This window comes from Archocentrus centrarchus, chromosome 1 (genome assembly GCF_007364275.1).
Source record: "Archocentrus centrarchus isolate MPI-CPG fArcCen1 chromosome 1, fArcCen1, whole genome shotgun sequence".
NCBI lineage: Eukaryota > Metazoa > Chordata > Actinopteri > Cichliformes > Cichlidae > Archocentrus > Archocentrus centrarchus.
Genome location: NC_044346.1, coordinates 40,152,759 through 40,168,760, shown reverse-complemented (window position 1 = coordinate 40,168,760; position 16,002 = coordinate 40,152,759). Strand labels below are relative to the sequence as shown.

Sequence of the window (16,002 nt, the reverse complement as noted above, 5' to 3'; positions counted from 1 at the left end):
TGTCAAAGGTCAAACTTGGCAAACTTAAATCTGGCTGATATATAACGTGTCAGTTGTTTGTTTTTTCAAAAAATATATTTGGTTCCTTCACTTTGAATCCACACCCCAGCAGCGATATGGAGCAATGGTCAGGAAACAGGAAACTGAGTACAACAGTGATGTAGCTGCAAAGACAAGTTTTACCATAGCAGAACAAGTAGCTGAGCCACTAAATCTGGGGAGACTTCAAAATGTATTCACATTTTTTATTATTTTTATTTATTTATAGTCTGTCCTGTCTGATGTTACTCTCATGCTGCTTAGTGGAACTGAGGTGGACACACCTGCACAAACATCCAGTAGTTCAGAAATGAAAATGAATATTTCTGGTTATGCTGCTGGGCAGCGTGATGGCGTGGTGGTTAGCACTGCTGCCTCACAACAAGAAGGTCTTAGGTTGAATCCACCATGGCTGAGGCCTTTCTGTGTGGAGTTCTCCCCGAGTCTGCTTGGGTTTTCTCTGGGAGCTCCAGCCACCCTGAAAAGGATGGATGGTTAATCTGCTCTCTGAACTGTTGATGGGACGAAACAGAATGTAGTGGTTTACTTAGTTACTGACATTTTAATCAGTCAATAATGAACATACATACAGTGGCTTGCAAACGTTTTCATACCCCTTGAACTTTTCCATATTTTGTCACATTACAACCACAAACATAAATATATTTCACTGGAATTTAATGTGAAAGACCAACACAAAGTGGTTACAATTGTGAAGTGGAAAGAAAATTATACATGATTCAAAACATTTTTTACAAATAAACTTAAAAGTGTGGTGTGCAAAAGTATTGAGCCCCCCTGAGTCAATACTTTGTGGAACCACCTTTTGCTGCAGTTACTCTAAAAGACTTGCAGCTGTTTGTCTCCACCAGCTTTGAACATCTAGTGACTGAAACTTTTGCCCATTCTTTGTAAAACAGTTCAAGCTCAGTCAGATTAGATGGAGAGCGTTTGTAAACAGCAGTTTTCAGATCTTGCTACAAACTCTGGATTGGGTTTAGGTCTGGACTTTGACTGGGCCGTTCTAACACATGAATATGTTTGGTTTGAAACTGTTCCATTGTAGTCCTGCTTTATGTTTAGGGTCGTTGTCCTGCTGGAAGGTGAACCTCTGCCCCAGTCTCAAGTCTTTTGCAGACTCCAACAGGTTTTCCTCCAAGATTGTCCTGTATTTGGCTCCATCCATCTTCCCATCAACTCTGACCAACTTCCCTGTCCCTGCTGAAGAGAAGCAGCCCCAGAGCATGATGCTGCCACCACCATATTTGACAGTGGGGATGGTGTGTTCAGAGTGATGTGCAGTGTTAATTCTCAGCCACACATAGCGTTTTGCATTTTGGCCAAAAAGTTCAATTTTGGTCTCCTCTGACCAAAGCACCTTGTTCCACATGTTTGCTGTGTCTCCAACATGGCTTCTGGCAAACTGCAAACGGACTTTTTATGGTTTTCTTTAACAATGGCTTTCTTCTTGCCACTCTTCCATAAAGACCACATTTGTGCAGTGCACGACTAATAGTTGTCCTGTGGACAGATTCCCCCACCTGAGCTGTGGATCTCTGCATTTGGTCCAGAGTCACCATGGGCCTCTTGGCTGCATCTCTGATCAGTGCTCTCCTTGTTGGGCCTGTAAGTTTAGGTGGACGGCCTTGTCTTGGTAGGTTTACAGTTGTGCCGTACTCTTTCCATTTCTGGATAATGGATTGAACAGTGCTCTGTGAAATGTTCAAAGCTTGGGAAATCTTTTTATAGCCTAAGCCTGCTTTAAACTTCTCCACAACCTTCTTCCTGACCTGTCTGCTGTGTTCTTTGGACTTCATGATGCTGTTTACTCCCCAATATTCTCTTAACCCACCTCTGAGGCCGTCACAGAGCAGCTGTATTTGTACTGAGATTAGATTACACACAGGTGGACTCTTTTTAGTCAAGTCAAGTCAAGTTTATTTATAAAGCACATTTAAAACAACGACGTTGACCAAAGTGCTGTACAAGATCTGTAACCCCAAGGACTATACTAAATAAAAATAAAAATATATAAATAAATAAATAAAATAATAAAATAAAAATAAATAAATAAAAACATTAAGAACAATAAATAACATAAGAAAATTAAAAATTAAAACGTTTAAAACAAGTACCATAAAATACCATAAAACAATCATCTAAAAGGAGGTAGCACTGCAGCCAAATGCCAAGGAAAAGAAATGTGTTTTTAATAGAGATTTAAATGTGTGTATCGTCTGAGCTGTGCGGATATGGAGAGGTAGATCGTTCCATAGCTTTGGTGCTGCTGCTGCAAAAGCTCGATCACCTCTCTGTTTTAGTCTAGTTTTAGGCCTCTGTAAGAGCAGCTGGTTCGATGACCTCAGAGCTCTTACAGGGGTGTGACAGTGAAGCAGCTCAGACAGATACAAAGGTGCCAGTCCGTTTAAGGCTTTAAAAGTAAGCAATAAAATCTTAAAATCGATTCTAAAACGGACAGGGAGCCAGTGAAGGGATGACAGGACTGGGGTAATGTGTTCATGCTTTTTTAAACCGGTTAAAAGACGAGCTGCCGCATTCTGGACTACCTGCAGGCGGCGCACAGATGATTGATCTATGCCAAAGTACAGAGAATTACAGTAGTCCAGGCGGGAAGTAATAAAAGCATGAATAACTTTTTCCAGGTCCTGCTGCGGGAGATAAGGTTTTACCTTGGCAATAACTCTGAGTTGGTAAAAACTGATTTTGGTAACAGCACTTACTTGCTTCTCCATTTTAAAACTACTATCTAAAATGACACCCAGATTTTTCACAGCATCACGACAGTGAGGAGCCAAATGACTCGGAGTGCCAGAGGAGTAGCTTGAGGGGTCAAATTTACCAAAGCATATGACCTCGGTTTTGCTTTCATTAAGATTTAGGAAATTGTTTCTCATCCAGGACTTGATGTCACTTAGACAGTTCAGCAGGGGTTCCCATGGATCTCTGCTGTTCAGTTTGATGGGCATATACACCTGGATGTCGTCAGCAAAACAGTGGAAACAAATATTATGTTTCCTAAAAATCGACCCTAGAGGCAACATATACAATGAGAAAAGAATTGGGCCCAGAATGGACCCCTGAGGCACTCCACAAGAAAGCTTTGCTGTGGTAGAAAAACAGTTTCCTAGATGGACAGAGAAACTTCTATCAGTAAGATAAGATCTGAACCAAGTCAGAACCGTGCCTTTAATGCCAATTTCATGTTCTAGGCGGGATAGAAGGATCTCGTGGTCCAGTGTCAAAGGCAGCTGACAGGTCTAGAAGTACTAAAACTGCAGGACTACCAGAGTCCACAGTTAAAAGCAGATCGTTAAAAACTCGTAAAAGAGCCGTCTCTGTGCTGTGACGCATTCTAAAACCTGACTGAAACTTTTCCCACATTCCATGTTCACTTAAAAATGCTTGAAGTTGCTTAAAAACAACTTTTTCAAGAACCTTGGATAAAAATGGTAATTTAGAAATTGGTCTGTAATTTGAAAGAACATCAGGGTCAAGGTTCTTCTTCTTGATTAGAGGCTGTACAACTGCATGTTTAAAGGCAGCTGGAACACAACCAGATGCAAGCGCACTGTTAATCAGAGCGAGGATAGTTGGTCCCACTGAATCAAAGGCCTCTTTAAAAAGGCGAGACGGAACACAGTCTGTGGGAGAGTTTACAGGTCTCATATTTTGAATCACCTCCTTTAGTGTGGAGAGTGTGACAGGCTCAAACTGCTCAAAGACAGCTCTGCTGGGAGGAGGTGCAGATGAGTCTGTTTCAGGCTGAGGTGATGAAGGCCTGAGGGCAGAAATTTTTTCCACAAAAAATTTCTTAAAGTTTTCGCACAGTGCAGGACAGACCTTGGCTTGGTTCACATTACAGCGAGGATCAGCGAGTGAATTAAAAACACTAAAAAGAAAATGAGGCCTGTGACTGTTACTTGAAACAATGTTAGAAAAATAAGCAGACTTTGCATATTTTACTGCTTTCTGGTATTTCAATAAACAGTTACGCAGGATCTCTAAGGAGACATGGAGCTTATCCTTTTTCCACCTTCTCTCAGCACGTCTGCACTCACGTCTGAGAGCGCGGGTTGTCTCATCCAGCCAGGGCTGGGAGGAAGGTTTGGTGCGTTTGGTTGTAAAAGGGGCAATACAGTCCAGTACAGCAGTGCAAGCAGATATAAAAGAGTTAGTGAAGTCCTCGGTATTCAGGCTCAAGCAAAAATCCAAATTGCTTAAGTCAGAGTTTTTAAAAGCAGCTGCAAAATCAGCAGCGCATGAAGAGTTAACCAAGCGCACACGACGTGTAGAGGATACTCTATTTATCCCAGAGCTGGGGAGCGCTGCTGTAAATAAAACAGGAAAATGGTCCGATATACCACAGTCACGTATCCCTGTGATGCAGACTCTAAGTCCGTAAGACAACACCAGATCCAGTGTGTGACCTTTTTCATGAGTGGGACCACACACGAGTTGTGTTAAGTTAAAAGAGTCAATAAGCGAGGCAAATTCTTTAACCAGTGGACCACTCTCACAACACACATGAATATTAAAGTCGCCAACAATTAAAATACGGTCATATTTTAGTATGAGACCCGTCAGCAAGTCAGCAAAGTCACCGATGAAGTCCTTCGTGCACTTCGGTGGTCGGTAAATCACCGCGCAGAGCACCGAGGGGGAAGAGTTTATCTCCAACAGCTGCAGTTCAAAGCTGGCATACAGGTCTGCCGAGACCTGACGACAGCGAAAACTGCATTTAAATATTGAAGCAAGTCCTCCACCTTTTCCAGAGATCCGCGGGGAGCTGAAGAAAGAACAGCCGGGAGGTAAAAGTTCGGAAAAAGGTGCAGACTCACCAGCATGAAGCCACGTCTCAGTCACAAACATAAAATCCAACTGCTGTGCGATGAAAAAGTCATTGAGAAGGAAAGTTTTGTTGGCTAACGATCTAGCATTTAGTAGGGCCATTCGGATGACCAGATCCTTGTTAGCTGAGGCCGGGGCCCGCTTCAACAGGCGAAGGTTAGCATGGTTTACGCCGCCTCCACGATCCCGCATCCTGCGCCAGGACGAGGGACGCCGAGTCTCCAGGATGACAGGTGGGACAATCGGCCTGATCCAGCGACGCCCGAAATCCACAGGCAGCCCAACAGCCTTGAGGCGGCAAAGACCACCATCCAGGGGGTAATGAACAGACAAACCCAGGAGTCTCAGGTAAGTTTTGACCCGCACCGCGATACCTCCCCGCTTTCCGCGTCTCCTCTGGCGTTTGTTGGGGACCGGAGCACTGGGCAGCCGGCGCAAATTCTCAGGTACATCCGATAGGTGTGGAGGAAAAATCGTTGAGTTTTTCTTTACAGTATATGCTGGTACCAAAACAAACTGGAGGTTTAGAAGTGTCTGCCGATCGTAGGTGATCAAAGCGGAGACATCTGGGCAGATGACTACCAGGAACAGAGCGACAGCAAACAATACACAGAACAGCTGACGGCAGCCTGTACACAGTGGCGCCATCTTGGGTCCTTAGGAGAAGCTCAATGTTTTAGCCTCTCTGTGTTCAACAAGTGAGATTTCAGTCATTAGCAGTCATCAGGCAACTTCTGAATGCAATTGTTGCACTCAGAGAAAACGGAGCTCAATACTTTTGCACACTGCACTTTTCAGTTTTTTATTTGTAAAAAATGTTTTGAATCATGTATAATTTTCTTTCCACTTCACAACTGTAACCACTTTGTGTTGGTCTGTCACATTAAATTCCAGTGAAATATCAGAATCAGAAGGTTTTTATTGCCATATGGGTGAACAGGTTCACAGCATTAGGAAATTGCTGCGGTACTTCGTGCTTAAAAACTATAAGACAATATACAAGTATACAAATTGCAAATATACAGAGATATTAGAGCTATAACTATAACACAATATTACAAAATTACAAAATATACAGTGCAGAGACTAATTAAAAGATAAAAGAATGCAAACTATATTCCACTAATATGTACATCAGTGCAATCAGACAGGTGCATAGACATAGGGTCATCAGCGTTTGTGGAGGGTGGTGGTAACAGTCTTAGGGTAATTGTTCATGAGTCCAACAGCAAAATATATATATTTATGTTTGTGGTTGTAATGTGACAAAATATGGAAAAGTTCAAGGGGTGTGAATACTTTTGCAAACAACTGTATTAGTTGCCTTCATGCTCCAGTTAAGACGATACAGGATCTGTTTCTGTTCCGGGTTTAGCAAAGGATTTCTCCAGCCAGCAAATCCTGGACATTGTCTTCATTCTGCGTGTCCTCAGATTGGTCCGGGTGGTGGACAGCATCAAAAGGTTTAGCTACACTTTTTACTGATTCAGTAATTTATACTTGTATCATAACCATCTGTACTTTTGATCATCAATTAACAGCCAGTGAAACACAAGCCTGAACCTGCTGCTGTACTAACAATGAGGACTGTATTCTGTTAGGTTTCGTACGATCATCAACACCCTGATCAGGATTGGACCGGCAATCCTCACATTTGGACAACTCATCCTTGTAAGTTGCTGATTTGTCTTATTAACATTTGTTACCTGACACTAAAAGGCTTGCAGTTTTGCCCTGATGATGGTGCTGGTTTAAAGCGCCATCATCAGGGCAAAGTTTTTACTGTACGTTTCATTCTGATGGAAACAAATTTCACAGAACTGCATTCAATAGAGAGAGCGGTCTAAACCAAAGTGAGAACCAGCCGGCATATAAACGCTGCTCTGCATAGCACCACCCGGCTGAGGGCCTGAAGCTGAAATTTACATTCAATTTGTGAAGCCGGATTCGTCCATTGTGGTGTTCCTCCACAGGTGGTGTACTACATCTTTGCCATGGTAGGAATGGAGCTCTTTAAAGGGAAGGTGACGTTTTATGGGCAGAGCTCGACCGATCCAGCAAAGGCGTATTGTGGAAATCCTCTGCTGAACGGGACAGACTTTGCAAAGCTCAACTACTGCAAGAATAACTTTAACAATGTGGTCTCCTCCTTCATCCTGCTGGTGGAGCTTACTGTGGTCAACCAATGGCATGATATCCTTTACCTGAATGTTTCATAGAAGGAAAGCATTTTGAATCTCTCGTTTTTAATTACCAGCACTGATTTACATTTTTGAAGACATCTTAAAAACTGGTAGAACTCCACTTCCTTTTCAGGGACGTGAAGAACCTAACACTACAAATAAAATCCTGACACGCATTCATCGAATGTTTTGAGAATCCCTTTTTTTTTTTTTTTTTTTTTTTTTTGGTCAGGTTTGTGTTACGCTTTCTTAACATGACTCCACTTCTCAGCAGCGGCTTCGTCACAGTCACCCACATTTCAGCCAGAATCTTTTTCGTCCTCTTCCACATCATAGTCGTCATTGTCATCCTCAAGTAAGGCTGATCATGTTATACCCTCATCACTGAGTTCTATCAGTCACAAAAACAAATGCTGCTGTTCTCAATCTGAAATAAATATGTAATTATTTATGATTGTTTATACCTGTATTTTATCTGAGAACTCCAAAAGTAGAGGTTCTTAAGCTGCTTTTCCATCGACGGTGTGTGTGTGTGTGTGTGTATGGTGTGTATGTATGTGTGTATGTAATGTGTGTTTGTATATGTATATAAATAAAAATCTCCATCTGCCCATGGATCCTGGGCCACTTGCTAACGTACCACAGGGATCGGAGTCGGTTGCTGGTGGTCAAAGTTAATTTTTGCAGGTAGTTTTCACGATCTTTTGTTCATAATCCGTTCTGGTAGATTGAAACGCTATTGAACTCCGCCATATTTCCATTTCCAAAATGCGCGTGCATCACTACCTACGTCACCATTGTTTACAAACAGTAAAAGGGTCTATTAAGGAGGATTTTCCCTCACGCTCATGTCATCCAGAGAGGAAAAACTGCCAGAGACAGAAGATCCAGAGCAATCCGAAGCCTTAACCATTGTTTCACATGGATTATTTTCACATACTGACACCATCGTTTAAAACTGTGGCCATGTTTAATGCGTGTCCACTATTGCAGCGGTGGCAGTGACCTACAGTAAGGAAAAGATGTGACCAAACACTTTAAATTTATGCTGAAATTCTCCAAAGTAGAATATCATCAGTGTAAAGGTTTAAAAGTGGGATTTATCACACATAATACACAGAATCCAAAAATATGTGTATTATGTGTGATGTACTGTATTTAACAAGCCTCTGATGTTGATCCAAATCACAAACAAGAATCCTGAAATGTGTGAAATTAGTCCCAATCCTGCATCATTTTTAACGTTCTTTACCATCAAACTAATGGAGCCTTAAAGTGGAGGTTGTGAGTATGCCCTGTTCTACAGAGCTGCTCATGGGTCATTTGGCAAACTTTTAATGTTGCCATTTTGCCAAAATGTAAATTAAGTTGACAGTTTTTAGAACATGTATATGATTTCCATTGTTTTTCAGTATCTTCGTGGCATTTGTCCTTGAGGCGTTCTTCGTGGAGTACTCTGTGGATAAAAGTGACCTGCAGACGTCTTTGGAGAGGAAGATTGAGGAACTAGAACTTGCTGTGGCACAGTAAGTTACCTTGTAGACAATGGCAGATACTGGGTGGGTGGGCTTACGAAAGTATTATATAGTTCACACTGTAACAGGTCATTATTTTTAAAAGGGTGACGATGTGATACTGCTAAGTAATTTTTTTTCACGTTTTTCAGAAAAGACAAAAAACTGCACCAAACACTGAAAATATGATGATTAAAACTTTTGTTAAAGTTAGGAGGGTGACCACATCCCTGATAGTTTACACTGTAACTGCAGTGTCACATCCCAACAGCTGTACACAGACACACAATCTCCAAGCTCAGGTCCTCTACGAGAGGCCTGGGAGCTTGAGGGTCCTGTGCAGTATCTTAGCTGTTCCCAGGACTGCGCTCTTCTGGACAGAGATCTTGGATGTCAGTCTTGGAATCTGCTGGAGCCACTCTCCCAGTTTGGGGTCACTCTCCCAAGTGTTCTGATTACCATGGGGACCACTGTTACCTTCATCTTCTCGAGCTTCTCGTGTTCCTTCTTCTTGATGTTGCCATCACTTGGTATTGCAACGTCTGTCACTACAACCTTCTTCCTCTGCTTGTCCACCACTACAATGTCCGGTTGGTTAGCCATCACAAGTTTACCTGTCTGTATCTGGAAGTCCCACAGGACTTCAGCCACCCTTGGGGCCGTGTCCCATTTTGACCTCAGGACTTCCAGGTCATACTCGGCACAGATGTTCCTGTATACTATGCTGGCCACTTGGTTATGGCGTTCCACGTATGCCCTGCCTGCTAGCATTTTGCATCCTGCTGTTATGTGCTGGATTGTCCCAGGGGTCTTGCTTTGTGCTGTCTGTCAGTCCAGCTTTGTCCAGCCATTGGTAGGATTTTAATATATATGCCACTTCTATCTGCCGGTGGTACATGCTGTGCAGAGCTCTGTCCCTCCATGATGGTTCCTGTTCTTTTCTTCTGACTCAGGTTTCTGCTGCCTGAGTTACAGGGGTTGGACAATGAAACTGAAAAACCTGTCATTTTAGTGTGGGAGGTTTCTTGGCTAAATTGGACCAGCCTGGTGGCGAAGCTTCATTAATTGCACATTGCACCAGTAAGAGCAGAGTGTGAAGGTCCAACTAGCAGGGTAAGAGCACAGTTTTGCTCAAAATATTGCAATGCACACAATATTATGGGTGACATACCAGAGTTCAAAAGAGGACAAATTGTTGGTGCACGTCTTGCTGGCGCATCTGTGACCAAAACAGCAAATCTCTGTGATGTATCAAGAGCCACGGTATCCAGGGTAATGTCAGCATACCACCAAGAAGGACGAACCACATCCAACAGGATTAACTGTGGACGCAAGAGGAAGCTGTCTGAAAGGGATGTTTGGGTGCTAACCCGGATTGTATCCAAAAAACATAAAACCACGGCTGCCCAAATCATGGCAGAATTAAATGTGCACCTCAGCTCTCCTGTTTCCACCAAAACTGTTCGTCGGGAGCTCCACAGGGTCAATATACATGGCCGGGCTGCTATAGCCAAATCTTTGGTCACTCGTGCCAATGCCAAACGTCGGTTTCAATGGTGCAAGGAGCACAAATCTTGGGCTGTGGACAATGTGAAACATGTATTGTTCTCTGATGAGTCCACCTTTACTGTTTTCCCCACATCCGGGAGAGTTACGGTGTGGAGAAGCCCCAAAGAAGCGTACCACCCAGACTGTTGCATGCCCAGAGTGAAGCATGGGGGTGGATCAGTGATGGTTTGGGCTGCCATATCATGGCATTCCCTTGGCCCAATACTTGTGCTAGATGGGCGCGTCACTGCCAAGGACTACCGAACCATTCTGGAGGACCGTGTGCATCCAATGGTTCAAACATTGTATCCTGAAGGCGGTGCCGTGTATCAGGATGACAATGCACCAATACACACAGCAAGACTGGTGAAAGATTGGTTTGGTGAACATGAAAGTGAAGTTGAACATCTCCCATGGCCTGCACAGTCACCAGATCTAAATATTATTGAGCCACTTTGGGGTGTTTTGGAGGAGCGAGTCAGGAAATGTTTTCCTCCACCAGCATCACGTCGTGACCTGGAAACTATCCTGCAAGAAGAATGGCTTAAAATCCCTCTGACCACTGTGCAGGACTATATGTCATTCCCAAGACGAATTGACGCTGTATTGGCCGCAAAAGGAGGCCCTACACCATACTAATAAATTATTGTGGTCTAAAACCAGGTGTTTCAGTTTCATTGTCCAACCCCTGTACTCACTAAGCACGTGATCATTTCAGAATCAGAATCAGAATCAGAAGGTTTTTATTGCCATATGGGTGAACAGGTTCACAGCATTAGGAAATTGCTGCGGTACTTCGTGCTTACAGAAAATGTTCCTGATGTATTCATGGATCTTTGTTGTTTTGTCTAGGATAGTGGTTCTGACACTCACTAGTCCTCACCCTCCTTCCTTCAGCTTAGCATACAGTCTCAGGGTGCTAGATTTGGGGTGAAACCCTCCATGCATGGTAAGGAGCTTTCTTGTCTTGATGACAGCGGCTTCTATTTCCTCCTTTGACCAGCTTATTATCCCAGCAGGGTATCTGATGACCGGCAGGCAGAGGCGATTGCTCTAAGACTGCAAGGGAAGCTCAGCTTCCCCTAAAATGTCAAAAAATAAGTGATCAAACATATACTGTTGTGTGTACATGTCATTGACTAAATGTGCGCTACAATGCGCTCAACTTTTGTTCAGAATCAGCTTCTTATCACTGGTAATGACGCGGCTTTCCTCTCACTCATTCCCGCAGCTTCACAGTGCTTTAAACAGTGTGGATGCTGAGCGTCTACAGAGTTCAATAGCAAAGCAAACAGTGCAGCGAAACGAGACGAGTCATTGGATAAATGCTGGGCTTTGTCCCGCCCATCGGACGCTCAGCGTCTCTGGGGGTCTATGGGGCAGTGGGCTGGCCTCAGCTGGCCCGGACGCTCAGCTTCTGCATGATGATTGGATGATCTGTGTGAGGCTGAATCCCTTTTTGATTGACAGCGAAATGAACAAATCAGCGATCTTTTGGTGTAAACGTCCGTGGGAGCATTTTTAAATTTTCATTCTGTTCTGAGTTAAACCGGAGACTTTCCTAATCCTCTTAGCGGCATTTTCTTTGTTAAAAACGACTAGAGACAAATCGAGCTTCTATTTCTGGTGGTTTTTTTGTAGCTGCTTGTGTTTGGAGACTGACTTCTATCACTCTTTCTGACTTCTATCGCAGTTTCTGTCCAGCGGGTGCTGCTGTATAAATAAACCGACACATTTTATGATGTAGGCCGAAATTGAGCTTCCCCTCCTTGAAAGACCAGCATCCGCCACTGCCGGCAGGGTGTAGGTGTTGATAGCCCAGATCTTGTTCTTCCCATTCAGCTGACTCCTTAGGACTTGCCTTACTCTCTGCAGGTACTTGGAAGTTGCAGCTTTCCTAATGTTCTCTTCATGGTTCTCATTTGCCTGTGGGATTCCAAGGTGCTTGTAGCTGTCCTCAATGTCTGCAATGTTGCCTTCTGGTAGTGCAGTCCCCTCAGTTCTGACTACCTTTGCTACCATCCGACTACACTTTTCCAGTCCAAATGACATTGTAATGTCATTGCTGTAGATGGTAGTGGTGTGGGCCAGTGAATCGATGTCTTGTTCACTCCTGACATACAGCTTGAAGTCATCCATGTAGAGGTGGCTGATTTTTGCTCCGTTCTGTAGTCTGTATCATAGCCAGTTTTGTTAATGATCTGGCTGAGTGGCTTCAGGCCTATGCAGAACAGAAGAAGAAACAGCCTTTATTGTCCCACAGAGGGGAAATTTGGGAACAGTGGGGACAGAGCATCTCCATGGTTACTTAAAAAGCCATCACTCTGACAGTGGACTCATCTCTGTTCTTGTCCTGTTGGACCTCAGTGCAGCTTTGATACTGTTGACCATAACATTTTATTACAGAGATTAAAGCATACTATAGGTATTAAAGGTACTGCACTGCAGTGGTTTGAATCATATTTATCTCATAGACTCCAATTTGTTCATGTAAATGGGGAGCAGTGTTAATTTTGATTTAGTTTTAGTCATAGTCTTTTGACGAAAATGTAATTTAGTTTGTCATAATTTAGTATCTGAATAGTTTTCGTTTTAGTCGAGGTAAGAATATAGTCGACTAAATCTACAGTCTATTTAGTCGACTAAAATATAAAGGGTGTAAAATGTAAATGCTTTTTCTTCAGTTCCCTTGAATTAGTCATTATACACACTTACACAAAATTAAACATTTATTCAAAGTTATGGAATATTATTAATAATATTAACATTAGCGTTTCACCTGCTTCCCACACACCTGATCATTAACACCACCTTACTGAGATAATCCGAGCGTTTTACAGCAGGACGCTCTGAAAGGTACAGGGCAGTGTTCAGGACTAAGATTATAAAGGCTAATCCACCGCGGTGTGGAGATTTTCTCTAAACACAAACTGGGAAAAACACTTTACCCTGCATGACATTAAAATGCTGACCTTTGCACGGAGATCTGGGTGACTGGTTTGCAGATGTCGTTTAAGATTTGTGGTGTTTTTACCCGAGATAGTCGCCCCACATGGTTTACACATCGTTTGGTTTGTCACAACGTCAAAGGACAAATGTGTCCATACATCGGCTCTTCTCTTTCTCCCTGCTGACATTGGTTACATCACTTAGTTCAATCGGAAGTAACGACCAATCACAGGCTAGTTTGGTCTTCCCGGGTTTAGAGCAAATTTGTGCAACTTTGCGTTTGATTGGATGTTTTCCTAACTTGACCCGCCCTGTCACAAAATTAACTGAATTCTGATTGGATGTTTTCCTAACTTGTCCTGCGCTTTCACAAAATTAAATAAGTTCTGATTGGATTTCATCCCACCAAGCATTTTCGTTTCATTTTCATTCATTGACGAAAGTGTCAATTTCACTATTGTTTTTTTATCATTTTAGGTCGTTTTTATTTATCGTCTCGTTGTCGTCATGAAAAAAAGGGTCTTCAACGAAAACTATGACGAAAATATTTCGTCAACAAAATTAACACTGATTGGGAGTCTTCTTCACACATTAAGGTTAATTAAGGAGTTCCACAGGGTTCTGTGCTAGGACCAATTCTATTTACACTATACATGCTTCCCCCGTGACCCTGAAAAGGATAAGTGGAAGAAAATGGATGGATGCTTCCCTTAGGCAATATAATTAGAAAGCATTGCATACCTTTTCCATGTTTATGTAGATGATACCCAGCTTTATCTATCCATGATGACACACATCAATTAGTTATGTCTTAAAGACATAAAGGCCTCGAATTTCCTGCTTCTAAATATAGATCAAACTGAAGTTCTTGTACTCGGCCCTACAAAGATAGATACTGAATTTGGGGTTTTCATTAGTTGTCAGTTATAATCATCAAAATTAAAAGAAACAAACATTTGAAATATATTACTCTGTGTAATGAATGAATGTAATATACAAGTTTCACTTTTTCAATGGAATTACTGAAATAAATCAACTTTTTCATGATATTGTAATTTTATGACCAGCACCTGTAAAGGTAGCTGGTGTTTCTGCCAGTTCCTTTCTGGGCTCCTTTCATGTGTTGTTCCATGTGCCTGTTCATCTTAGCTGCTATGATGCCTGACAGGAGTTTCCATGTTGTTGTGCTGAGGCAGGTTATTGGCCAGTTTTTGTTTTTTTTTTTTTTTTTTTTTTTTTTATTAGATCCTTGGGGATCAGGATTGTCCTGTGATTCTCTGTACTTTGGCATAGATCAATCATCTCTGCGGCACCTGCAGGTAGTCCAGAATGCGGCTGCTCGTCTTTTAACTGGTATAAAAAAGCATGAACACATTACCCCGGTCCTTTCATACCTTCGCTGGCTCCCTGTCCATTTAAGAATAGATTTTAAGACTTTATTGCTTATTTTTAAAGCTGTAAATGGACTGGCTGGCACCTTTGTATCTGTCTGAGCTGCTTCACAGACACACGCCCGTAAGAGCTTTGAGCTCATCTAACCAGCTGCTTTTACAGAGGCCTAAAATTAGACTAAAACAGAGAGGTGCTCGAGCTTTTGCAGCAGCAGCACCAAAACTATGGAACAATCTACCTCTCAATATCCACACAGCTCAGATGATACACACATTTAAATCTTTTCTAAAAACACATCTCTTCCTTGGCATTTGGCCACAGTGGAACCTCCTTTTAGAAGATTCATTTTTATGGTATTTAAAAAAAAAGAAAATAATTAATTTTATTATTTGTTGTCTTTTAATGTTTTTATTTGAGTGTAGTTCTTGGGGTTATATGCTTTAATGTGCAGCACTTTGGTCAACATTGTTGTTTTAAATGTGCTATATAAATGAAATTGAATTGTCCAGCTTTCAGTCAGCTATTCCAGGCGCTTCTTAGCCTTTAGCAGCTGGTTCATGTGTGCTGCCAGGCGCTGATGGAGTGCAGTTAGCTTCTTTAGCCAGTAGGTGTGTATCATGTCAGTGCCTGGTGCTGTCCAGGTCTTCATATGAGACTCTTTCCTGGATGTCTGCCACTGTGATGGTCACTGGATCCTGTTCAGGTAGGTTGCTGTGGTCTGCTCTTAGATCCACTAACCACTCAGCATTGGTGTTGTGTGATTTCTCCTTCTCCCTCTCATTCTCCAGCCTTGGTGGGGGTGCTGTTCCCCTGCCACTGACAGTATACTTTTTTTTTATTTAACCTTTATTTATACAGGTAGTCCCATTGAGACTCAGTGTCTCATTTGCAAGAGAGACCTGTTTACCTTGGATGGTTCAGTGGAGAACATCTGGTTTATTCTCCTGGCTTCTGTCTCTCTGGTACACCTCTGTAGATGGTTAGCCAAGGCTGAGAGTCTTAGCCTGGCACTCTCTCTAAGGCCTCAGGAATGGACAGCCTGTTGTAGTTCTTAGGGACCCCTTTCTTCATCACACCTTTCTGCAGCTCTGAGAGCTGACCGACTTCCCTCCATGCTGCCCTGACTTTAGCCTCTAGTCGTCTTTTCCATGGAGGGTACCGCTCTTTGTAGCTGTTCATCTTATATCCAAACATCTCCAGGATCACTGTTGCTGTGGTGCAGATCAGCTGGTTTAAAAGTGTCCAATACTGATGTCTATATTTGCAATAGCATCACATCAGTGAAACTTCTGTGATATTGATGTCAGTAAGTATCAGAGGGGGTTGTTAATCAGTTTAAGCTGCTTTGGTGTTCATGACATTAACAGGTGTGCTAGAGGGGCTACAATGAGACAACCCCCCAAACAGGAATGGTTTTACAGGTGGAGGACACTCACATGACCCCCCCCCTCTCATCTTTTCTGACTGTTTTTCACTAGTTCTGCATTTGGCTAGGGTCAGTGTCACTG

At 42.6% G+C, this 16,002-nt stretch overlaps 1 protein-coding gene across 2 annotated transcripts in view; it reads left to right on the top strand.

The window, feature by feature from the left end:
- Positions 1-16,002, top strand: part of tpcn3 (two pore segment channel 3) — a 36,193-nt gene that overhangs the window by 17,700 nt on the left and 2,491 nt on the right. For both annotated transcript variants that reach the window (XM_030735624.1, XM_030735628.1), the window contains 5 exons: positions 6,284-6,371; positions 6,510-6,579; positions 6,882-7,101; positions 7,356-7,446; positions 8,504-8,617. In XM_030735624.1, the coding sequence (XP_030591484.1) occupies positions 6,284-6,371; positions 6,510-6,579; positions 6,882-7,101; positions 7,356-7,446; positions 8,504-8,617 (583 nt within the window). The remainder of the gene's footprint in view (positions 1-6,283; positions 6,372-6,509; positions 6,580-6,881; positions 7,102-7,355; positions 7,447-8,503; positions 8,618-16,002) is intronic.